This window comes from Aulonocara stuartgranti (genome assembly GCF_965226115.1).
Source record: "Aulonocara stuartgranti genome assembly, chromosome: 13".
NCBI classification, from domain to species: domain Eukaryota; kingdom Metazoa; phylum Chordata; class Actinopteri; order Cichliformes; family Cichlidae; genus Aulonocara; species Aulonocara stuartgranti.
The window spans coordinates 9,469,224-9,494,651 of NC_138949.1; the positions used below are offsets into that span (position 1 = coordinate 9,469,224).

The 25,428-nt window shown below is 40.2% G+C and overlaps 1 protein-coding gene across 3 annotated transcripts in view; it reads left to right on the plus strand.

Moving 5' to 3' along the window:
- Positions 1–557: 557 nt before the first annotated feature.
- The window catches only part of rmdn2 (regulator of microtubule dynamics 2), a 39,563-nt gene continuing 14,692 nt past the window's right edge, over positions 558–25,428 (plus strand). The window contains exons 1-5 of one of the 3 annotated variants that reach the window (XM_082556420.1): positions 558–610; positions 3,769–4,223; positions 18,428–18,605; positions 18,695–18,797; positions 20,911–20,971. In XM_082556420.1, coding sequence (XP_082412546.1) covers positions 3,778–4,223; positions 18,428–18,605; positions 18,695–18,797; positions 20,911–20,971 — 788 coding nt within the window. In that variant the 5' untranslated portion in view covers positions 558–610; positions 3,769–3,777. Of the gene's footprint in view, positions 611–2,337; positions 2,427–3,768; positions 4,224–18,427; positions 18,606–18,694; positions 18,798–20,910; positions 20,972–25,428 lie in introns of those variants that run through there. The other 2 variants (XM_082556419.1, XM_082556418.1) reach the window with 2 other exon arrangements.

Genomic DNA, 25,428 nt, shown 5'->3' on the forward strand with positions numbered 1-25,428 from the left:
CTCCCTCTCTATAGGCTAATGGAAACATCCATTTAGAGATCTCATGTTCATCTTCCAAATCAAATAAACACAGTCAACTTAGAAAGAAGTCATTTATGTAATTCACCCACTCGTAAGGTCATCAAGGACATTTGTTGGTTGTTTTCTTTTCCCTCCCCTGAATGAAATGTTTCTCAAACCATTAATCATGAACTTGTCTTTATGTGCAGATTAAAAAAAGCATGAAGGAAGAAGAAGATCAGCTAATACTAATGTAAATAAACAGAAAAGGATGATTAAAAAAAAATACAAAACTCAATGATTTTTGGCCTTTGCCATAATTCAAGGTCACCTTTTTGGAGATTTGTATTGGACATGATATATGTTGATAACTAGATAACTAGGGAAACTCTATCAGATAAAGCTTGATATCCTTGAAGATCTTTTTTTTAGGCTTTAGTGTTTCTCTGTTTAATCAGACCATGTAAGGACAGTTCCATGACTGCAGAGTGCAGGTCCAAGGTTTATGCAGTGATAATACGTGTGCTTAGCAGTTTTTTTTAAATCCTGGAGGACATTCTGCTCAGGCTCACTGCAGAGAGACACTTGTGTGAGTGAAGCATACACAGCGGTGAGTCATTGTTTGTGCTTATTATTTCACAATAATTGCTACTAGTTTTACATAAAAGGAATTTTAAAAACTAATTAGATGACAAAGCCTTTGCACTTTCGTTAGAGATTGTAATTGTAAAGAACATAACATTTTGAAGCAGTTATTATCTGTGTTTTCTAAATGCAGTTCTGGCACATTTGCTATTGTAGTGGACCTTGATCACTCTTTGCCTGATTATTAACTCGCATGTTGAAGCCAAGTTGAGAAAAAATTGAAGCGAGGAATGTTTAGAAACTGAAAAATAAATTGACAGATGCAACAAGTAAAGTTTAAAAAAGGTGACTGCAGTGCAAACATTGGAGTGCAACAAGAAGGAAAAGGATCTGAATGGCATATAAGGATGTTGTTTGTGCATTATCCATTTCATATCAAAGCTCACTTTATCAACATGAAGGACATGTTTCACAGAGATAGTTGGAAGATAGGAAAAGGTATGTTCTGTGATTTGTTTTTGTTCTGTTAGAGTGTAGGCCTGTACTGCCACGTAGAGCATATGCGAGCACACGTTCAGCTGAATATACAGTAATGTGCAAAAATCTTTAGTCAACCCTATTTCATTTCTTATTCTTCAGAAATAGTTTTCCAGGATTCTTGAAAGATGTCAAAGCTCTTCTTTACATGTTTGCTGCCTTTTGTTCTGTACTCAGCCAATCCATGGTTGATAGTATTCCATTATGTGAAAACTTTGAAAGCCCTTTAGACAATCTGGAGAGCCTTCAAAACAATATAGTCTGTCTCTTGGGAAGAAAAATAAAAATAGGACAGGGCTAGATCAATGCTGTTGCACACTACACAGTAAGCAGTATTAGAATTGTTAAAATTAGAGCTGGAGCCTGAGAAGTCTCTTCCATCAAAGCCACATCGTGCTCTATGCATGTAAGCACAGTGTAGCACAGATATGCATATTTGACAGCCAACAGGGTTTTAGCTGCATCAGTGGGAGTAACTGAAATGGCCCACCCACATTCTGCCTGGTGAAATAGAAGCAGTGGCTCTTACACCGTTGCTTCTCCCAAATGAACATACTCAAAAGAAATCAGTAACTAACAAAATAAAGTTTCTTGTGCACTGAGGGTAGAGGGTAGAAAGGATTGCTTTTATGAATGGCTTAAATACAGACAGGGAAGCAGACCTAATGTAAATTTGGAGTTTTCTTTCTACTAAACATGTCATTAGTGGCCCTGTGATGCATTAGTGACCTGTGCAGGGAGTATCTTGCTTATCACTCTATGACAGCTATGCCATGAGAACCTTCTGTCCCCTCAGAATAAGAGGTTAAGAAAAGGGATAGATGAATAAATTAATTAATAATTTTAGAAATGTCTCATTGAAATTTAAAATGTGATTTTCAAGAGAAATCTTGTGACAGCAGAAACTGCAGCGGTGGCAGAAATTACAACAGATATATTCTAATAGCTATGCATTAAATATCTGAAGTGGCCAAAAAAGGGCTCAATAAAATATAATGTAGAACACAGATAAGGCACAATAGCGCAGTGACAAAAGTCATTGCAATACAGGCTTTCTTTATTATTATTATTTTCTTTTTTTCATATATATATAGCCCATTCATAAACTCGTCGACAGCATTCTATTTACCAGTTTAACCAAATATATTAAACATAAGCACACAGAACCATCAGCAATCAATTTTTGTTTTTGGCACATAACCGGAACTCTTCCTTTCGGCGCCTGAGCCAGCACGGAATGTTTTTGCTGTCGCACCAGATAGCTGTCAAGCCGACAAGTGCCTCCTTCCCTACCTTACAGTAAGGTGTATATTAATGTCACTTTTCATTACTTTTACGTACATTTTGTTCATGTAAGACCTCGAGATGATTCTCTGTTACTGAAAGCGATCAATTTATGTTTTTGTATCTGTGTGACGTTAGCGTGTCGCTCTGTTTTTAACGTTGGCACGTCGTTTGGTAACTGGCGACTAAGAGCTAGCAGCATAACTTCATGATATTGTAAGCTAATTAACACAGATATCTTCTGTGCTTCTAGTGAAGCTGTGGTATCTCATAGGGTACTGCTAAGGAAAACCGTGAAAGCTTTTAAATTTCTTAATGTGCTCGGGCTGCAATAGCTGCTGTTTGACTGCTGGCTGACACGCTCCCTTGAAGATTATGTGTTGATCCAATTATCTGAGGCTAGCCACTACTAGCATGTGTCTTTGTTTAAACACTTTGTTGCTGACTAATGTTAGAAATTTCAGTGCTGGCAGAGTCTCGTTTTATGTGTTTCATATCTGGTGCTTCGTTAATCAGAAAGGGGTTTAAATGCTAAAGTTGGTCGGAAGTGTAATGTGAATTTAAATGCCATGATCATTTGTCTTAAAGAAAGCAAAGTATAGCCTATTATCCAAACAGGGGAATGTTGTTTTCCGTATAGTTAAACTCTCGCTGTTGTGTCCTTGCTTCACTTTTAGTAGACCCTGTGCAGGCAAATCTTTCTGCAAGAACTAAGTACATATTGAAATCAGTGTTGACAATGCTCCTTTCAGACACTGATCATTCATGCAAGTCATGAGACACATGTGAGTGAAAGGGCTTTTGTTTTTCTCTGTTAGCATGGTGGAAAAAAATTATATCATGGAAAATTTTCAATATTTTCCATCATTTTTTTTAAGGATGTGAAAATCAAATATATTTTACACCCATTATATTGAAGCTATAGTGTTTCAAGCACTTTAAAAGCTCAAAAAATGTAGCAAACTTATCATAACATATTAAACTCATTTTGAGGAAATGGCTGTTCAAACAGTATAAATACAATATATCTCTGAGTTTAGTTCAGTTCACAAAACCACAGTCATGTAGAAGAATGCTGGCATGAGAGCTGCGCTTATGATAATTATAGACACCCTTCATGGGGAGGGTGAGCCACAGAAGGTCAATGCTGAAATGGCTGCTTGTTGGCAATAGTGTTGTATCAAAATGTACTCATGCAAAGCTGACTGGAAGGGAGAAGTGTGGTAAGAAAAGGTGTGAAAGCAAAAGGGATGGCCGCAGCCTCAAAAGAATTAGCAATTCATTAACTACAATCTTCCTTTCACAGCAAAGTTTCTGCAGTCAGTGACCCTCAGGTTGTTTTTTTTCTTCGCGTATCTTCAGGTTTGCAGGATGGCCCAGACAGACAGCAAGGTACTGGTTTTGGGAGCGTTGGCTGGAGTGGCTGGTGTCAGCTTGGCTGTGGTGTGTTACCAAAATTTTAGGTCTCGGCGAAGAGGCTCGTGCCTGGGATTCCAATTTCACCATACTAATGAGCAAGGGTATGGTCTCACGCTGGTGGATGGTCCTGGTCTGCCCAGCGGTCAGGCCGAAGTGCTGGATCGCCTTGAAGCCCTGATTCAGTGTGTGTCAGAGCTGAAGGATGAAATGAAGGCGTTGAAGAACGCTCTGCCATCGCTGCAAGACCAGGTCAGAGAGGAGTTCAGGGGACGTGAAGAGGCACGGCGAACTGGCTCTCTGCACAGGACTACGCCAACACGAAGGAAAAGAACTGCGGCCACTGTCGCTGAGGCCAGAGCTGCAGGCCGGAGCTCAGAGGAAGCAGAGAGTGAAGGAGGGTGAGTACTTTAAAAGCTGAAAACAGTTTTCCCTTTTTATTATCTGGTTAGAGATTTCTTAATAATGTCTGAGCAAATGTACAACAACATCAGAATCTTTTCCATTAACAGATTCTATGACAGTAATATGCTTTCCTGAATTGTCTCTCAGCAAGCCATAGAAGTCATTTGACTTCCTCCAAAGCGCTCTTTTGCTCACATACACGTAGATACATATAGACTTAAACTGAAAATATCAGATTAACAGGATTCACACACAAAATTATGCCCAACCTAAACAAATGCTACTTTTTACTTACAATTCCATCCCATTACACCAGCCTCACTAGCTGCAGCAGTTTTGAATTTTGAGTGATGAAGAAGCCGCTAGATCGAATAAATAGATACATCTACAGCACATGAGGTGCACATATTTTATGTGCACCTCATGTGCTGTTAAGGAACACACACTGCATGTGGCCAATCTGCCAATATCACAGTACTAATGCTGATACGCTGATGCAGGAAGTGCAGTGGCTCAATAATAATGACATATTTGTAAAGTAAGACTATTGTGTCCTTCACTGTTCTTTCATTGTGAATTATAGAATAGGGATTAAGTGAGTAACACTTAGTTTGTCTCCATAAGTCAGTTACAGACTTCTTTATTGCAGTTTCTGGCTTGGTTTCATAATTGTTACACCCTTAACAAATCTTAACATTATCACAGAAGCGAATCTGTGTTGTAAGAAAAGCATGTGCTGCAATTAAAGTTAAACAAAAGATAATGCACACTTGTGGTCTGTTTTAAGATGTGGGAATGAACAGGCACTTAAGAATAATTCTAATCTCACTTTTATTTCATGTTCTGTGAAGGGAAAAGTATATGGTTTTCTGTGGTTTCCTGGGAGCCACGGAAAAGTATATGGTTTTCTGTGGTTTCCTGGGAGCCAAACAGCTAGTTAGATTAAAGTGACGTGAAGTGAGTCACTGAGCAAAAAGGGAACCTGTGATCTGGCTAAAGCAAAAGCCCAAAATGAAACAGAAAGCACACGCAAAAAAAATCAAGAGTTCCAATTTAATACAACAAAACAAAACAGACACTTTGATAAAGATGAAGGGGAAGATGGGACTGATTAGGGTTTAGAACCAGATGTGGAAACTGTGACTTACCTGTAGTGATTTGCACTGTTTGCCTGTAACACAACCATTGTTGTGGTTGTGTTACTAAGGCAAACTATAGAACCAGTGTGTGAAATCATATAGGTATCCAGAGGAGTTATCTGCTGCTAATCACATGTACTTGATTATCTGAGCATCAGCAACTGTAAATATGCTGAAAGCTGATGTTTTATCAGTTTGCAGGTCTGGAGGCTTCAGGTGTGTTAGTTGCTGAGGAGGACAGATATCAGCTGTTTGTTCAGTCTGGGAAGGGTTATATAGTTGTTTCCTAACAATTTGGAGTTCATCATTTATACAATGAGAAGGATTGAATAACAAGTGAATAACCTTCAAGACGAATATCAATATTCCCAGGAGTGGAAATCCCAGAAAATTCACCACAAGGTCAGGCTCTGCAGCGCTCAAAGAATCTCAGACATAACTCCTCAGTTAGAATGTTAAATATTAGCCATGCCACCGGACAATGATCCCAAGCAAAGTAGCAAATCTGCAAAAGAGTGACTGAAAAAACAGTCCAGTCAAAGTCCAGATTTCAATCTGACTAAAATGCTGTGCATAAGTGAATGCCCACAAATCTCCCTGACCTGAAGCAAGAGTGGGCTTTTATATCTTCATAAAGTATAGAGTATGAATAAGTTTTTATATGGACACAAAGAATCTGTGACATTGTTCCACCGTTTGTCCAGCACACTTCACTCAGTTACACCCCATGAGCCTGTAGAATATAACAGTTGAGTAAAAGGTTTGAAAATATCTGCCTCACTTTATGGTTGAAGAGCAATAAATGTAATTATATTATAATCAGTTTTATGCTAATTATCTATATCCATACAATCATCAGGCTGTAGTCATTTCTTACTGAAAGTAGTTCTAATCACAAAGAAGCAAACAGAAAAATAAACTGCAGATAAATATCTTAACAGGTGGTGAGTGGTAAATTAGTTTCGGGTTAGTTTACACGTTAACAGCCGTATTTGTTGATCATTATCTGCTTTTAGGAGACTTTTGGCCCACCTACTTTACCAGTTAAACCCGCTTGCTGTTTTTTTGCATTAAATTATATATGTGACAGTATGTAGAAATGCCTCAGGTGCTGCAGATAACAGCAGACCAATCAAACACCGCATGCCCAGTCATCCACCCCCTGCCAAGATGTCTTGAACTCATGCCAGCCATAGATAACATGTCTATTGTGAATGGACAACCAGCTAAAATCTCATCTTATCAAAACATTATCAGCAGTTAAATAAGGACGATTAATCCGGGGCCTTAATATTTTCACCGGTTAGGAGCACTTAAGTTTTTGTTGGACCCAACAGAGACAATCTGAACACGCAAACTCTCAAACTTGTATAAACTGTGAGCACCAAATCAGAAAGAGGATATTTTAGCATGCTTTATCCAGCCACTTAACCTGGATTGACCCCCTGCTTTATTTATGGAGGAAGTGGAGTATGTCAAGTGCCATAGAGACATCACAACACTGGGTGCAGCTCTATTCACATCCTAGCCGCGCTCTTTTTAGGTGTGCAGTGAGCCTTGGATCAGAGGTGCATGACTCCTCCCCATCTCTGTTACCATCCTCCCAGTGATTATCGTACTGCCTTGGAGCAGATTTTTTAAAAAACAACTTAAAGTAGGCCAACTGAACATCCAGCGTGCTCTGAGTGTTTAATTAGTGGTGTGCTTGTTGCTTGTGCCAGTAGTGCATGAATTACTTTAGTTGGATCTTATTTAGAAGACACCAGGAGCCCTCTTTCATGATGTATAAACTTTTCAGGTCGCTACCACTGCCCTCCTGATTGGCTAAAGAAACAGTTGGGAGGTGTCAGACTGCCCTCTAGCAAATGTGTTCACAGGTTTTGAGTGACAGCCATCGGCCGCATCAAATGCTCCTAATTACAGTTGGGGTTATTATGCTTTAAAAGACATCACATCACGCACACACCTCCTATAATTAAAGAGCCTTTCCTGCCGCTCTGTTATTTGTAAGAGCAGAGGGTGTGGGGGTTAGCTGGGAACAGTGGAGTGAAGAAATTCCAGCCCCTTAGGGAGTGAGCGGCGTCCCCCTCCTAGTTAAGATTTCTAATCCTCACATCCATTTTCAAAAGCCTCTTCGTGTCTTTTCAGCCGTCTCGAAGCACAATATCTCCACAAATTATCCCCGTAAAACCCACACTCTAAGCATTAAGTAGAAGATATTATGAGTTTGCTGAAATCCAAATCCTTAAGATTAGCAAGATTAGTGCATTTTTTTTCACATAAACATTTCAGGTTAACATTTTACCTCTCTGTAGGGGCAGGGATAGCTCAGTAGGTAGAGTGGTGGCCCCATGATCGGAAGGTCGGGGATTCGATTCCCCTGAACAGCTACCCTGAGGTACCCCTGAGCAAGGTACCGTCCCTACACACTGCTCCCCGGGCGCCCAGTGGCTGCCCACTGCTTCACTGAGTGAATGGGTTAAATGCAGAGAGGGATTTTCCCCACGGGGACCAATAAAGTACACTTTCTTTCTTTTCTTTCTTTCTTCCAGAAAAAGCAGGTGAAAAAGAAAAACTATCTTAATCTTTATGATTTGCTAACAGCACAGAGGAGAAAGAAGCAGGTTTCCAACAGAGGGCATCGTGCAAGTGTAAACAGGACCTTCAACCAATCCGAAAGCAAGCTCTGCTGCAAAACATGATATGTGCACATCGTGACCAGGCAAAGGCACTTTTTTCTACCTTTCTGGAGGTCATTCCTTCAAGTGTAATACTTTTCTGTTTGCATAATTGCAAAGATTATTTTTATGAATCAACTTTGTCCTCTGTTTACAAAGAGACTTCAAGTGTGACCAGTGTTGGCAGTACAGCCTGCCTCCAACCTGAGTGCAATAATGTGTTTTACTCAAACAAGAGAACAATTAGTGTGACATAATGGCAGAGTTACAGAGGGGCGTAGTGTTGATCAAAAGCGGGTACAGGGTCAAAAGTTCCAGCTGTTTACTCCATTCACTGCTCATGTGTCACGGCGACTTCCTCAAAGCTACCTTTCTGCAGGTAAGCAGACCCATCAATCACACTGTCTTTGTGCCAAGCTGTCAGAGGCCTCATTTAAAGGTGTCTTGTAGGAACTTGTAAATCCTCAAACAGTTCCCACTGAGTTTATTCACATCACGTCGCTGTAGCTCAAGGACATTACCACTTCTTTTTTTCCTTTTCCAAAAAAACAAGCATTTATGACATCGGATAGTTGTTGATTTAAGCAGATTTAAGAAGGAGTTTTGTTTAGCGGCGGGCAAGCCTGATCAACACACAGAAATGTTTAGAAAAAAAAAAAGAAGTTCATTGTCTGCTTTGTGATTAAAAGATTTAGTCTAACTTCCCTGTGACGTCATGCAGGTGTTGCTTCGCAGCTGTCCATATCCACTACATTCACGTCTATGTCCTCAGATTATTCTTCAATGAAAGGCTATTAGCCAAACAAACACATCTGTTAACTCGAGGAAAATAGTTTATACTATGCACCCATTTCAGCTGTCTGATGCGTTTCTCGTCAAATTGGCTGGTCTCTGACCTATATCTGTTAAGTTTGACCACCCACGTCTCCCTTTTAGGTTGCTTCTTTATAGACCCGATCTTATAAACGTGATGCAAAAAAGGCATTTTTTCCCATTAGCATTTTAATCTGTTAAACAGTTTCAGTCAAACATTGTTTAATCAAGTTTTCGCTGTACAGTATTTAATCCGTATTTATATTAGAGATGGCACAATACCACTTTTTTATGTCCGATACCGATATCATGAATTTGGATATCTGCCGATAGCAATATAAATCCGATATAGGATATATATATATTCATAGTCCACCAACACTGATCAATCTAATAAACTTAAACCTACACCATCCCCCCTATTGTGGTATTTTAAAGAGTACTTAGTGGAAATATTAAACAACCTAACTAATAGGGTTGCCAGCAAAAAAAAGAAAGAAAGAAATAGGGACCCCCCCCCCCCCCCCCCCCCCCCCATAATGCTTAATTGACGTAATCAACTTGAATTTAAAGCACGTGTTAAAAAAAATGCACAGAAGTCTATAATTTTTCTACAGTAATTAAATAGATTCAACATCTTTCTTCAACAGAATTGCAAAGGAAAAAGTACAGTAGCTTTCTAGGTTATAAATTTGACTTAATAGTTACTACACTCAACAAAAATATAAACGCAACACCTTTGTTACTGCTCCCATTCCCCATGGGATGGACGTAGAGACCTAAAATTCATTCCAGATACACAATATAACCATCCCTCCCAAACAGTGGTCACAAATCAGTCCAAATGTGTGGTAGTGGGCACATCTGCTATATTGAGATAATCCATCCCACCTCACAGGTGTGCCACATCAGGATGCTGATCTGACATCATGAGTAGTGCACAGGTGTACCTCAGACTGCCCACAACAAAAGGCCACCCTGGAATGTGCAGTTTTGGACTGATTTGTGACCACTGTTTGGGAGGGATGGTTATATTGTGTATCTGGAATGAATTTTAGGTCTCTACGTCCATCCCATGGGGAATGGGAGCAGTAACAAAGGTGTTGCGTTTATATTTTTGTAGAGTGTATATACAATAATGGATTTCTATACATTTTACATCAGATGAAAACTTTGGTTGTAAGATTCAGATAATTATTTATTAAAAGCTAGACATGAGAATTAGAAAGAAAAGTATGTTTTTGTGCCCCTCTTTCCCTGTTAATGCCCTACCTGCCCCCCTGGCAAAACTTTGCTAGATCCTGGTGTAGAAAGTAATCTTAAATAAATTCTAACAACAGCTTATCAAGCTTAAACGTGCTGCTGTTGTTCAGCCCGGTTTCCTCTTTCTGCCGCAAAGTGGGTGAAAAACAAACAAGAGAGACGGGGGTCGCGACAGAAAAGCCGATCAGCTGATTGTTGATCAGTTTCAATTTGAAGTAGCAGCAGGAGAGGGAGGGAGAGAGAGGCAGTCGCTCCATATATCGGTTGTTAAGCTTAACGTGGGAATGCTTTACGAACATTCAGAGATGAACTTACACACTTGCTTTACTTCTCTGGGATAGCTTTCTCCAAAATGAAATTCTGGTTTGGAAGCACGTAGTGAGGCTCCAAATGCTCAACCAGACCGCCAACAGGTCTCGCACGCCACTCTATCACGAGACGCACACCGCTCAGACGTGCTAAGGTCATGACCCGGGTTACGCTGTGTCGCTAGTTTTGTGAGGTGCTTTTGTGATATTTAATGGATCGGATTACATTTTTTATTTCTCTCCGATATCCGATCCAGTAATTTAGGTCAGTATCGGACCGATATGTAATATTGGATTGGTCCATCTCTAATTTATATTCAGATGATGTGGTATAGAGAGTAAAGGTTGATGCTCACTCATCTTAATGAGATCGGTTATTTTGCAGGTGGCCATTAGCACCAACACTTTTGACCAACAATTGCTCCTCCAGATGTATAGAACTCTTGCTAGTTGGCCAATTCACCTTTCAGGACTTTCTAGAATATAATGAATTTTACTGTCGTCATGAAAAAATAAATTTATAAAGTTAAAAAAAAATCGAAATAATTAATAAATTCCATTTAGGTTCTGTTACTAATATAATGAGGTCTTCATAATCAGTCCTAAACAGATGGCCTGTTCTGCTTTTAGTGTAATGTCACTTTTTGCGTTGCTTTTACTGTTTCCACAGCAGAGCTAAGACAAACTTCCTTTCAGCTTTCTCTTCCAAACTTTGCAGGACAGCTGTTAGTAGCTGGTAGCTAGCATTAACGCTCTTGCTATTCGGTGGCATCATTTGGGGGGGGGATTACAATTAGTCAATTTATCAGCAAGTTGATTATATTGGCTGTTATTAGCTACTTGATAACCTATTGGTGTCAGAATTTACAACGGATAAAAAAATGACAGAAACACCCTTCAACTATGTAAGGAGTGTTACATTGTATAGTTTGCCCAATAGAGGGCAGTAATGTTATCGGCATTAAAAATCCTGTATTAATCATGCTCTAGTATCAAATGATTTATGTTGCTTTGTTGTTTTCTCCTTTAGAGTGAAGCGTTTGCTAATAATTGTTGTGTCATATAATTAGAACCTCTGAGTTTGCTCCATGACGCTCCTGGTAGTCGGTAATTTTGTATGTTGAAACCCTTGAAAAGCCACAGTGGGTGTTTTGTTTATTTTCCTGTTCATCGGTATAGTAGTATTGGAAAAATTCACGTCAAGCTTGAAAAACTGGAATACCGATACTGTTCCAGTTTGCTTCCCAGTACTAATTTTAGTCTGCTTCAGCATTAATAATGCAGAGAGAGGTTGATCAGGACAGTGATTTAGCTATTACAACTAATCAGGTGCACAGAGTCTGTGGGTCAGTCATCATTTCAATTCAACAATTTATGTATATAATCATAGTGTGAATATATCTAAAACTACCAAATCTAGTCATTCACTGACTTCCAGTTTGCTCTGTGGGCTTTATGGGCCTACATGTCTTTCACTGGAAAGCTCTTTGAGCTGTGTTCTTTACTCTTTGCTGTTCTTATTTGTTTTGCTACAAGAACAAAGCAACATTTGGTATTCTCAAGAAACGTGCTGCTGCCACCCTGCTGTCAAATCCTCTGTCACTAGAGTTATGATCCTTCCTAGCTGATTAAAAACCTTTTCCAGCTAATGGAAGCAATCCATCACAACACATCAAACTCAGGAAGTTGTGTAATAAAACACACAAAAAGAGTAACCTGTCGGATAAATTGCTTATTCTATACTCTGTTTCTTATTTACTGTGTATTGCCAAACACTCTGCTGTAATTTATTTTATCTTAAATATCTTTGTGACCTTCTAACAGGTTTATTGGTCACATTGATGACTCTCATACACGTGTTTCTTTCCTGTTTACTTTTGGCGACATTGCAGCTAAATGTCAAATGTGCAGCTGTGTACATCCCCACTTTCAAAACTTGTTTATTCATCTGCTATTTCAGGAACAACATTTTATCATATCCTAATAGAAGTGCTATTTATGGATACACAGTAGAGATAAAAATAACGTGGCTGGAATGAATGGCTCTATTCTTTATTAATGTGCAGTGTCATCTTGTGACTGTGAGAAATGAATGATGCGTTGTTTATCACCCACATCTTTTTCCAGCACAACGCAGGGGGTCATGTTGAGAAAGTCAGTGACGCTGTCAGTTGGCTTGTAGGTCGGTAGGGAAAGTGAAAGGTGACATCAGCATTTTTAGGGGGAGGGATGGAGAATAAATAACTGCATTCGCTCCAGTCAGTCAGGCATTGTTTCACAGCAGGCTTTCATTGGACCTGTCACCAGACTCTGAATAAGCTGAGCTGCATGCTCTTAGGCCCGGTGATGTTGGGATGGTAACTGGGGTTTTGTTTTGAAGGCGGTAACCGTGGAAACTGCCATTAGTAAGCTCTATTAAGAGGTTCCTTCTTTGCCCCCTTAGGCTCTACACACTGAATGATCTCCCCTAGGGAGCACACAGCCTGTTTGAAAATGAAAGTAAAGCTTCAGGAACCATTAACGTTGCAATGGGGAGTTACAGTGTTGTTCACAGCTTTGTGCATGGTGCTGATTACAAACCAAGAAGTTCTCTTTTTACAGGATCCAGTACTGACTGGATAAAATTAATTATGAACCCATTTTTAGGGGGTTTCTTTCAATTAGCAGCATTTGAAACCCCATGCTGTGTTACCAAAGCTCTACTTTTTTTTTAAAAAAACAACAAGGGGAGGAGGAGGAGGGGTTGCTGAGCCACTCTGTTTAGGGTAAAATCATGTCGCAAGTTTATTCTTGGAGCAATTCAGCAGGCAAAACAAACCAAGAATAAACTTGTTACATGATTTTTGGCAATTATATTTAGCAATTCCTTTTTAATTAAATTTTTTTATATTGAGCTTGTGTTCACACTACTAATAAACACCTGTTGGATAAACCTCTAGAGCCATGCAGCACTTGCTTTTTCCCTGTATATTGTTATTATTTTCTTTAGGTGTTTCCATATAACAGTAATCTCCATGAATTTAAGCTTGTAAAGCTATTTGTTATAAATTCCTCTTTGTAACACTTCACTTGGACTTGGGCTGGACTTTTAATCTGAATGAGCTGAATGATGTAATCGTAAAGTGAAGACATTATTCACTTTCCTCATTGTCACGCTATATGGGGGTGGCTGTAGCTCAGGTGTAGAGCATCTACTACTTAGAACGTCGGTGGTTTGATCCCTGGCTGCTCCAGTCTGCATGCTAAATAGCCAAGATACTTACCCCAAGTTAGTTTCGGATGTATCCGTATGAATGTGTGTGAATTTTAATTAGAAAGGACTCAAGCATAGAAAAAAATGCATGTATGAATGGTTGTGAATGGGTGCTCAGGTGTATTAGAAAAGCACTATAGAAGAACCAGTGCATTTACCATTTATCATTCTGTGTGATGCTGTGCAAAATCTAATACATAATTATCCATGTTTGCTACATTATCTGGTAGTTATCTGTTAAATGCTTTGACCAAATGGTCAATTTTCAGGGTCATACCGAGGTGTCAAAGATTATGATCGAAGTCAGTCATTGTTTTTCACTAATCTGCACCATGATTATAGTCACAGAAGGTCTCTCTCCCTTTCTCTCTCTCTCTCTTGTAATACTGTTGTCTTTGTTTGTGAGGTCCTTTCCCTTACCCAAACTTAATTAGATTTGTTCTTTCAGAGCTATGCGCTGCTAGTAACACCGCCAACATAATAATGGTTCCTGTACAAACATATGTACATTACATAACACACAGTAAGACAAATAGATTCTTAGCTTCTTTTTCTTTCAACTCAAGTGATTCATGAACCGTGGAATGGCGTGACAGGAATGCGTTGATCACTCAGTACGCCACTGCCTGTCTCTCCACCCGAGAGGGAGTGAGGGAGGGAAAAAGGGCTGTTGAATGAATTAAAAAGACAAAAGGATGAATGAATGAGAGAATGAATGACTAGTGCAGTGAGGCTAAAGATAAATGCAAGGCTTTTTTTTTTGGTGAAAGTTAGTGCAGCGTGCTGTGTTGCAGCTAGACCAAAAAAAAAAAAGTAAGAACACAAAAGCACCCACATTCAAATTTTTTTAAGCTGAAATGTATTGGCCAATAAATGATTTGAGCTTCGCCTGCAGGTATTAGGGTTTACTTTGGGGTTTAGTGTGCAGAGGGAGATTGTAGCAAGTCTGCCAAAGCCTTGCTACAATCTCAAAATGATGGTATAAAAACAAACGGAGATTAAAATATGTATGAGGCAAAGTCTGGTTTCTTTTGCAGTTACAGAGATTCTCTGTTTCCTGCTAAGCTGCTGAATGTGACAAGCCAATGAATCAGTTATTTAAACTCCTGACTAATGCTAAAAAAATAAAAATCAATCCTGTAGTTAAAAATTTGGACTTTGGAGCAATAAGATTTACCCTTGCTGAAAACACTCTTGCAACCTTGTTTTAAACTGTGCTAACTAATGTTTCTAATGACCCAAGTTTTAATACATATATCTGATTTTATTTTTATTATTATGTATTTATTTAGATATTTGGATATTTGTTATGTGCAACACATGAAAAGCCAGATCCACTAAATGGGGAAAAATATGCTCCGTTCTAAAAACAATCAGTTTATTTCAATATCATGTCTTATTTCAAAAAATAAGACATGCTTTTTTTTCTCAGGAATAAATATCAGCACAGTTGGCAATAAACTAAATAGAGAGCAATTCACATTTAACAGAAATTCACATTCAGTTATTAATTTTGTGCTAAGGAACCTTCCTCTTTTATAGGACTATAACCAGATGCAGCCAGCTGGCAGCCAGCTGAGTTGACGCCCTTCAGGTTGTGTTCATTTAGACTGACAACATGTTGGCAATCTGTCTGCATTTATAAATTATACAGCAAATATTTGTAAACCTTCAACAATCTCTCTGAGATTTATTTCAGTCAGTTCAAGTCAGGCTGTGACTATTTGACTGAATGGCTGTTATTTAAATGTATTTAATAAAATATCAACATCTAGTGTCCCTGTACAGATATTGCTGTATGGTTGTGTTTTTTCATTTTCTCCTCCACCCGTAGACTGTTCTGATGTAGAGGTCTTTCACTGTTGCAAAAACTCACGTTACAAGTGCATGCATTTCGCTCACAAATGATAAAAAGTAAGGCAGAGGGGGCATCTGAAGTTAAATGGTAAATGGCCTGTATAGCACTTTACTTAGTCCCTATGGACCCCAAAGCGCTTTACACTACATTCAGTCATCCACCCATTCACACACACATTCACACACTGGTGATGGCAAGCTGCATTGTAGCCACAGCTGCCCTGGGGCGCACTGGCAGAGGCCGGATACTGGCGCCATCGGGCCCTCTGACCACCACCAGTAGGCAATGGGTGAAGTGTCTTGCCCAAGGACACAACGACCAAGGCTGTCGGAGCCGGGGCTCGAACCGGCAACCTTCTGATTACAAGACGAACTGCCAACTCTTGAGCCATGATCGCTCCTAAAGACATCTCGCGGGAAAGAAACCCTGCTCATAGATTCCAGACATTATGGCAAATGATTAATCTTTATGCAGTCCAATTCTCAAATTTATAACAGTGGTAAAAGCGATAGTCCATCCATCCACTTTCTTTCTCTTATCTGGGCCCAGACCTCCCTCTCTACGGCCACTTCCTCCAGCTTGTCCAGGATAACACCTAGGTGTTCCCAGAGGCCTGCTGGGAGATATAATTTCTACAACATGTACTGGGTCTGCCCTGTGGCTTCCTCTTGGTGGGACCCCAAGATACTTAAACTCTACTGTATGTATTATTGTAGGGTAAACCTTACAATATAAAGCGCCTTGAGGTGACTGTTGTTGTGATTTGGCGCTATATAAAGAAAATTGAATTGGAAAAACTCCTTCACTTGGGGCAGTAACTTGTCCCTGACCTGGAGTAGGCACTCCACCCTTTTCCAGCTGAGGACCATGGCCTCCGACTTGGAGATGCTGATTCTCATTCCTGCCAACCAAGATAGCCCTACAACATCCAGAGCTTTCAAGAACTCTGGGTAAACTTCATCCCCTGGAGTGGATGCCTCCAAGGAGTTGTTTAACTGGCTCAGTGCCCACCATCTGGTTCAAAGGTTACCACCAAGACAGACACCAACCACCTTGTGGCTGCAGCTCAGTGGAGAAACTTCAGCAATTAAGGTATTAAACATGGTCTATTCGGACTCAATGTCCCCATTCTCCCTCGGAATGCTGTCAATGGTGGTAAGAGTTGAAGGTAACCCTCACTATACATTTAGGCACCTGTCTTCACCCAAGTGTCCAGAACATACGGCCTTAGATCTGATGATACGATTACAAAATCTGTCATCGACCTGTGGCCTTGGGTGTCCTTATTTCAAAATCGTGTTCGTTGTGGACAAACTTTGGTTTGCACAGAAGTCCAGAAACAGAACCCTGCTCGGGTTCGAGCTGGGGATCAGTCCACCAGGGTTTGCACCCCTGGCCCCCGCCCAGCACACACTGCACCAGACTCCTACAGCACCTCCTGCGAGTGGCGGGCCTACTGCAGGGTGGGCCCATGTCCCTCATTTGGGATGTGCCTGCCTGGTGTGTCTTAGACTAAGGCCCATCCCCAGGCACTCGCCCTTGGGCACCTTCCCCACCTGTCCCGAGGGCAGGGCCCCAGTAACCCTATCCCGGGCTAGGGTGAGATATTCTCTAGATCTTTCACTCATTGGGGTTTTTGAATCACTCTTTGTCTGGTCCCTCACCCAGGAGCAATTTGCCATGGGAGAGCCTACCACGGGGAAAAAGCCCCCCGACAACATAGCCTCTGGGATCCCTGGGAATATAATATTTCTCGGTAGCTGGTCACCTTTCCTACAGTGTAAACTATCATGCACTTAACTGTTTGTATAAAAATATTGATAGGGGTTAAAAAGCATTTTCATTGAAGTAAAATTGATTGAAAAGTGGGAAAAACTCCCATAATTTCAGTGTATAAGTCGATTTGTGCACTTGACTTTTACTGTAGTGGCACTTCATCATCAACAGTTGCTTTCTTGGCTAAGGAAAATCTCTGCAGTTCAAATGCCCTCATATTACTCCTGTAATCACTGCACCCAGGGCTCTGTGTGTGCGTGTGTGTGTGTGTGTGTGTGTGCGTGTGTGTGTGCGTGCGTGTGTTATGGGGTGGAACTGGCAAGCAGCCCTGCAGCACAAGGCACCTGTTGGGTCCACAGGGTTTATGTCTGAGGCCCGCTCCGACACATCCCTTCAGAACCATGGCTCACAGCCCAAAACATTCTCTTAACCACCAATGACGCATATGCAGCCACTGCCAACACTTAATAGAAGCCTTTCATATTTTTTACCTTTGTCTGTCTTTCATTTTCACCTGCCTTTTTAATATGGGTATTTTTTTTCTGCCATTGCTATTTAAGTGTTAGCTTAGGGAGTCAGTGTGCGTGTGCAGCCATTGAAAGGGCACCATAAAACTTCTAACACAGGCATTGCGTGCCTCACAGTGCTAAACAAGTCTCCTTGTGTTTGTGAAAAAGCCTTCAGGTAACTAAAGTTAGACTTTAGGAATTCCTTAAGAGCTAGTATTTTTAAACAATTAACAGACCAACTTATATAAACAAACCTGGTGCCTTTTTTTTTTGTGCATAAACAGGCAGTGAATAGGGCTTCTTTATAATCAGTATGTGGCACAGAGTGGCTTGTAAAAATTCTCATGATGACAGGATTTTGATTGATCAATCAAAATCTGAAAAGCTCCTCAGCTGGGGTGAGTTCACCTCACATGTAGGGCGGTTTATTAATTCTTCTTGAGTTTAGCGTATGCACTTTGCTGATAGCAGGATGGAGACGGTGTGGTCTGCATGTACGCGTTCAGCACAGCTTTCTAATCCACATCAGTAACGTTTAATTGCACATGCTGACAGCAAAATGAAGCTGCACCTCATTCTTTTGCCATTTGTTTGTACTTACAGGTACATGACTGCGCTGACAGACTCAGAGGAGGATGAGCTAAGTGATGCAGAAGAGAGGGATCAAGAGCATCCTGTGGACAAGTTGTCTCTCCTCATTGAGCAGATTGACCGTTTGCATCAGGGCTGTGAGTCTGACAAACGGGAAAGTCTTAATATCCTTTTGGAACAAAGAGAAGAGGTGCATATACATTTCATTAATTCGTGTTTGTCTCCATAATAAATAAAAAACAGTGTGATGGAGTTGTGTACTTTCATGTACTTCTCTAGTTTGGACAAAATTCGACATTTCTTTGGCGGCTAACCCGAGCTTACTGTGACGTCCATGACATCAGCTTGACTCTGGAGGAGAAGAAGACCTACGCAGAGACTGGTAATTTACTAAAACTTGTTTCATGTCTCGTTTGACTAGCATTCTACGCTGGATATGAGATGTTATCTTATAATAAATCCGACTGTTACACTGGCCAACCCTCAAAAGTCAGTGTCTCATCTGGAATACCCAAATCCAAATGTGGTTTTAAGCAATGTCAGGGAATTGGCAGGAGTGCTTGGCAAGCTTGGACCAAACATAGCCCTGGATTGGTATTTATCTGTCATACTAGCTTAGATGCAACACGTTCATGTATCTTCAGTATCTTCAGTTAAGCATATTGCTTAAGTTAATTACACAACACTTCTAGAAAAATTCAGTTCTTTAAACAGCACTGAGTCACAACTTCTGCAATGACCAGTGCAAAGATCCTTGTATAGTGTTATATTCTAGTCATTTACTCTAATTTCTGTTCAACGTAAACCCCCAAACATTGGTGTCTAGTACCTCATCTTTTTAATTTCAACAAGTCTAGGTTCTAATTCTAATAAACTCAATGGCTGCTTTTAGGTACATCTGTACAGATGCCCATTAACCTGGATATCTAATCATGTAATCAGTAACTTAGTGCATTTAGTAATGTAGACATGATCAAGACAACCTGCTGAAGTTTAAACTCAGCATCAGAATGAGTACTGAAGGTGATTTTGAATGTGGTGTAGTCGTTGTAGCACAGGCTGGTCGGAGTATTTCAGAAACTGCTGATCTACTGGGATTGTTCCACACAGCCATCTTTAGGTCTGAAAACAGAGAATGGTCAGGCTACAGTTCACAGAGGCTCACCAGAACTACACAGTAGAAGATTGACAAAATGATTGGCTGTGTCAGAATTTGGTGTCAGCAGCATTAAAATCTTGGATCCATCCTGCCTTGTATCAAAGGTTCAGGCAGTTGGTGGTGGTGTGATGCAACAACCTATCTGAGTGTTGTTATTGGCCGTGTCCATCCCGTCATGACCAAAGTGCATCTTCTGATGGCTGCTTTCAGCAGGATAACGTGTCATCTCAGTGATGTTAGTGGTTTCTCTAACGTGGCAGAGTTCACTGACTTCAAAATACCCTCCACTGTAACCAGAGCTCAGTCCATTAGAGTGGCTGTGGGATTTCCTGGATTCCTGTGAGGAATGTTTCTAGCATCTTGTTGAATCTGTGCCACAAAGCAGCAATACTAGCAAGGTGTAATCCATGAGGTGGCAGGTGAGTGTAGGCTCAGTGGAGCTAATGGTACTGTACACTTAAATGAAACAAAGACAGTTTTTCAATTGACGATTGGACTGTTCCAGATGAAAACTGACATTTGTGTATTTTTATCTATAAATTAAAAAAATGTAACAACAAAATGTCTCCTATGAGCTACTTTAAGTGTTAAAAGGATTAGGTGACCCTAGGAGCATTTACAATACTTGTGTCTGAAGTTAACTTCAGAAAATTGTCCTTTTATGTTGCCATCTTTGTCCTGTGTACATAGGTAATACGCTCAAAAAAGAGGATACTTTCATATTAACTTAATGATAACAAACACTTTGTTCTTTGACCTAATTTGCTTTATTCTTAATCGTTTACATTTGACCACAGTGGGTTTTATTTTTCCAAACAGAGGCTGTTTTGTTTTTTTGTTTTTTTTGTTTGTTTGTTTTCGTTTTCATACTGGACTGACCTGTTTCTCTGTAATCCTTTCTCATCATTGTACCTCTAAGCAGAGCCAGCCAGGTGCTTCCTGCTAAGGCACCTGTCTCAAAGCATTTGAACGTGTCAAAGCCTTGAAATTTTAAAGTAGCAAAGAATCATGTTTAACATTCTTTTAGATATTAATAGAGCGGACAAAATGAAACGCATTCCACTAAGTGATGAAGGATTAAAAACTGAGCTGTCTTCCTGGATTGCATTTGATGTAACTTCTGTTTTATTGCTTTAATCCAGTGCCCATTGATGCTTCTTGATTTATGTGTGTCCTGTTGTGCTTTCTTAGTCAACACACCCCTTGATTGTACTAATCCAGTCTCTGTTCTTTCGTCCCGTAGAACAAGAATGTCCAGGTTGCAGAGTGTGTGTCAGATTTATGTTTCAGCAGAGGATCGTTATCCGTTTATCTGTCTTTTTCTCTTTCCTCTCAGGGAAGAAAGTTGGCGAGGAAGCAGTGAGCTTAAATCCTACATGTGCTGAAAGTCATCAGTGGTAGGTCTGAGCCGTTTCCTTATGCTTGTTATCATTTAAATGCAACTTTCTTCTGTTCAATAAACTCTTTCTGATTTTCGCAATGAAAGATGTCTGAGATGAGGCTTAGCCTGAATATGAGAGAAGTCCCATTATGTGAGAATCAATGTTATGCAGATTTCTAATCCAGCTAATTTTAAGTTAAATGCTATGAGACCAAATGAAAGCACAAATGCAGGTACTTTCCCCAGATCAGAGGTGTCAGTAGGGTTGAGTGACTTGTTACCCTGGAGCGCCTGTTCCTCTGTGTTTGAATAGATGAACGTCTGACTCAGGCATTTCCTTTGGGTAGCCTACTAAATGCAGCTTGAACAAGAAAAGAGAAAACTCACACGGGTAAATGAAAAAAGCAATTTAAATATGAATTTGTTGGTTTATGCTTTACACCCAACCAGAAAGCCCTGCAATATGTAAAATACGAGTGAAATGGTGTCCTTCAGCAGAGCACTGCCGCATCCTTTGAAAGCATGTATGCTTGTCAGATAGTAGTAGCTTACATCTCAAACATCTCCTTCCTTCGGATCAGCCCCTCATCCACCTGATAGCATCTCATCCAATTTAGGAATGTAAGCACAAGCTTGGCTCAGTTCGACTGACGGTTATAGTGGAGTAACTCGTGTCTGCAGAAGTTGCAACAGTTAACTTTTTCTGCAGGTTGTTAGTTGCTTCACAGCAGTGCAAGTTGTACATGCATTGTTTGTAGCCGTACGTATTCAGCGCTTAGGGATGTGCTGCTGAACAGGTCGCTCCAAGGCATTTATTTTCATTTTACATGTTCTTGTCACAAAACATCAGCATAATTTAATGATACCTTTGTTGAATCTGACGCTAACAGACAAAATGACTATTATTTGTCCTCTGTGGTCCTTAGTGTAAGTGGCAGTCACAGATTATTCCCGGACAAATTAAAGGAAAGGATATCAGGAATACCTCCTCTCCACTTGTACACCACCCCAGTCAGTCTGTGACTCAAGCAAAAATCCCCTTGCTTTTAATTAGCTCTGCATAGTGGGCCTGATGGCGTGCATCCCGTTTGTATTTGTGCAGGCCCCAATGCATTCCTCCATCTGAAACACTGCTCATGTCAAAACTTGACTGATGGAATCTGTGGCTGAAACGGAGAGATGAAAATTGCACTAGATACAGTTATGATTTCTTCAGAACACACACGCGCACAGCTCCAATAAAATGCGAGCACATTTATCTAGCTTTTTTTTTTTTTTTTTAAACTTGTCCTTAATGGAGGCCATTCTAAAAAACGTTTCCAATTTAAAGTGTTTACTGGTACTTGCATTTCATAAATGAGTGTCCAGTGTATTTGAGATTATGTGGTTACTTTATGTATAGGCACACAAAGTTCTCTCACAGAAAACGGCCCGCTTGCACCAGAAGTCCTATTTGTTCTGTTCGTTAGGGAATAATTAGCATTAGCTCATGCACATACCGCAGCACTCGAGACAGCAGGTGAAAAATAAGGCTGTAGTTGTTTAGCTAATTAAGAGGAACGGCTTTGAAAAAAGAAAAAACCTTAATTCTTAATCCTGTATCCACTGATGGAATTTGTAAGATTCTTAAACCGAGCATAAACAGCATCTAAGTTGAACGGACAGAGCAAAGTAGGTAAAGCTGCACTTTGGGAAGGGAGGAGGCAGGGAGTGGGGACGGTGCCAGGCAGTGTTGCAAGGAAGTTTATGTCTGAGGTAACTGTTTACTTAGTGTACTGATGCCGTGAGAAAACTTGTCACCTGTTTTCCTGAATGCTGTTCAGCTTGTCACAGTTTCACAGATGTTGATTAAACAGGCTGCCAGTCAGTTTCTGCTCAGCCACTGAAACTACTTATAGACTTTACATACCAGTGAAAGAATGTCTTTTTGGACTTTTTTTCTGCCGTGTGACCTCATTTAAGGTGTTTAAATTGATTGATTGCGATTTACCTGGAAGTCAAAGATGTAAAAGTGATAAACGGTGTAGGCACAACTGAAAATTGAAAGCCCAAATCGTTATTGAAATTGCAGTGGATTTATAAATGGCTGCCAGTAAACTCCTGTCACCCTTGCATCTATGAGTGACAGTCGAGCTGGTTGGGTGAGGGGGACTGTCTAAACAAACCTGCTTTGTTGCATCTGCAGTTTGCATGGCATATCACATAAAGTATGTCTCTAAATACACCTACCCTGGCTTTTCTAGGCCAAATATGCTTCACGGTGGGGTGTGTCTATTGCAGCCAACAGTATTCCAGGTAGTGTAATAGGGCATCATGATTAGAAAGGGACAAATTGCTTGGTCTACTCTAAGTGGTAAAATGATTCAAAAGTCTAACCGAAACATCGAGCCAGTGGCTCACTGAAATGCGTCACAGACAGGATATATACATATCCTGTCTGTGACGCATGAAGGGGCGTCAGTAAATCAAGCCCTGACGGTATAAAATCTGTGTATGCTTTGAGGAAGTCGAAGACTACTTGCTGTCTGCGTACAGAGTGTCTTCCCACACGTGTGTAGTCATTAAAATCATTGTTTGACCAAGAGCTTCTGGACCATGGGTGGTTTGTACTCTCCTTCCTCAATTTTGAACCTTAACATTAGTCAACTGTCTAGTTTACTTCGAAGGACTTTGCCTTTCCCCTTGACAGCAGTTCTAAATGACATGATTTCTCCATCAGGAAATTAAGTTTGGATCATGGAAGAAAATGTTTTGAATCCCTAGTATTCTTTACTACATAACATTTATTGTAGGGAACTTGAAGATAATTCAAAAACGGACAACATAAACAATTTTGTTACCTTTACTGTATCTTTTACTGCTCATGATATAATTCAATTCCAATTCAACTTTATTTATACAGCGCCAAATCACAACAACAGTCACCTCAAGGTGCTTTATATTGTACAGTAGATCCTACAATAATACATACAGTGAAAAACCCAACAATGGTATGACCCCCTATTGTCAAGCACTTTGGCAACAGTGGGAAGGAAAAACTCCCTTTTAACAGGAAGAAACCTCCGGCAGAACCAGGCTCAGGGAGGGGCGGGGCCACCTGCTGCGACCGGTTGGGGTGAGAGAAGGAAGACAGGATAAAGACATGCTGTGGAAGAGAGACAGAGATTAATAACAAGTATGATTCAGTGCAGAGAGGTCTATTAACACATAGTGAGTGAGAAAGGTGACTGGAAAGGAAAAACTCAATGCATCATGGGAATCCCCCAGCAGCCTACGCTTATTGCAGCATAACTAAGGGAAGATTCAGGGTCACCTGGTCCAGCCCTAACTATATGCTTTAGCAGAAAGGAAAGTTTGAAGCTTAATCTTAAAAGTAGAGATAGTGTCTGTCTCCCGAATCCAAACTGGAAGCTGTTTCCACAGAAGAGGTGCCTGAAAACTGAAAGCTCTCCCTCCCATTCTACTTTTAAATACTCTGGGAACAACAAGTAGGCCTGCAGTGCGAGAGCGAAGTGCTCTAATGGGGTGATATGGTACTACAAGGTCATTAAAGGACATTATTTTGAGAAACGTGATCAAGGTTTAATGGACACTAAAGTAGCCTTTCTCACTTGCATCAAAGCCTTAGAAAATATCCACTGTCACTTGGAGAAAAACAATTTCTTATGACAAGATTTGACATTCTTACCTTTCAGATAAAGTACGCACGGCAACGTGAGGAGAATTCTCCAACATAAATGCAAAGTAAATGTTGCTGCAAATTTCTATTGGATTCTTGTGTGAATTTAGTGAAAATGTCAAGATGCTCAAGTTAAATATTTGTATATTCAAATTCAAACTATTTAAAAACATAACTGAATATTTTTTGCCAAAAAAAATCTTCCAAGCCTTTTACTTTTCAGCACTTGTCTCCATCATGACCAAGACTTGGACACATACTGAATCCATTACACAGCTAACACGTGGACAATAAGCAGTATCTTCTGGTTGTCTCATCTTCAATAGATGGGTGTTGTCTTTTTTGGTCAAGCTTTTGAAATGTTTGGACTGCCATAGTCAGAACTACTCCTTATAGAACCCCACCCGTTATGTTACTTCATTCATTACGCCCAGCCAATACTGTATACTCTGAATGATACCAGATCAAAATAGATCTAACGCAAAAAAATTACAATTTGCTGTGTTATGTTTAAAGTTTCAATTAATGAGGTAAGCAAATCCTTACTGTTGTCAGTGTCACCCACCTTAAATAATGTCACACCTGCTGGCATGCTTCAGTATTTCTTCTTCTTCTAGGGAAACTCCCGATTTTTGTTACCTGGTACAAACGGCATGACAAGTAAATCCAACCTGGAAGCTTGGTCTGCCTTTTAATGATGCGTTGACTGATTGTGCCAAGAGTTAAGAATAGGGATGGGTATCGTTTAGGTTTTATCCGATACCAGTGCCAAATCGGTACTTTTGAAACGGTGC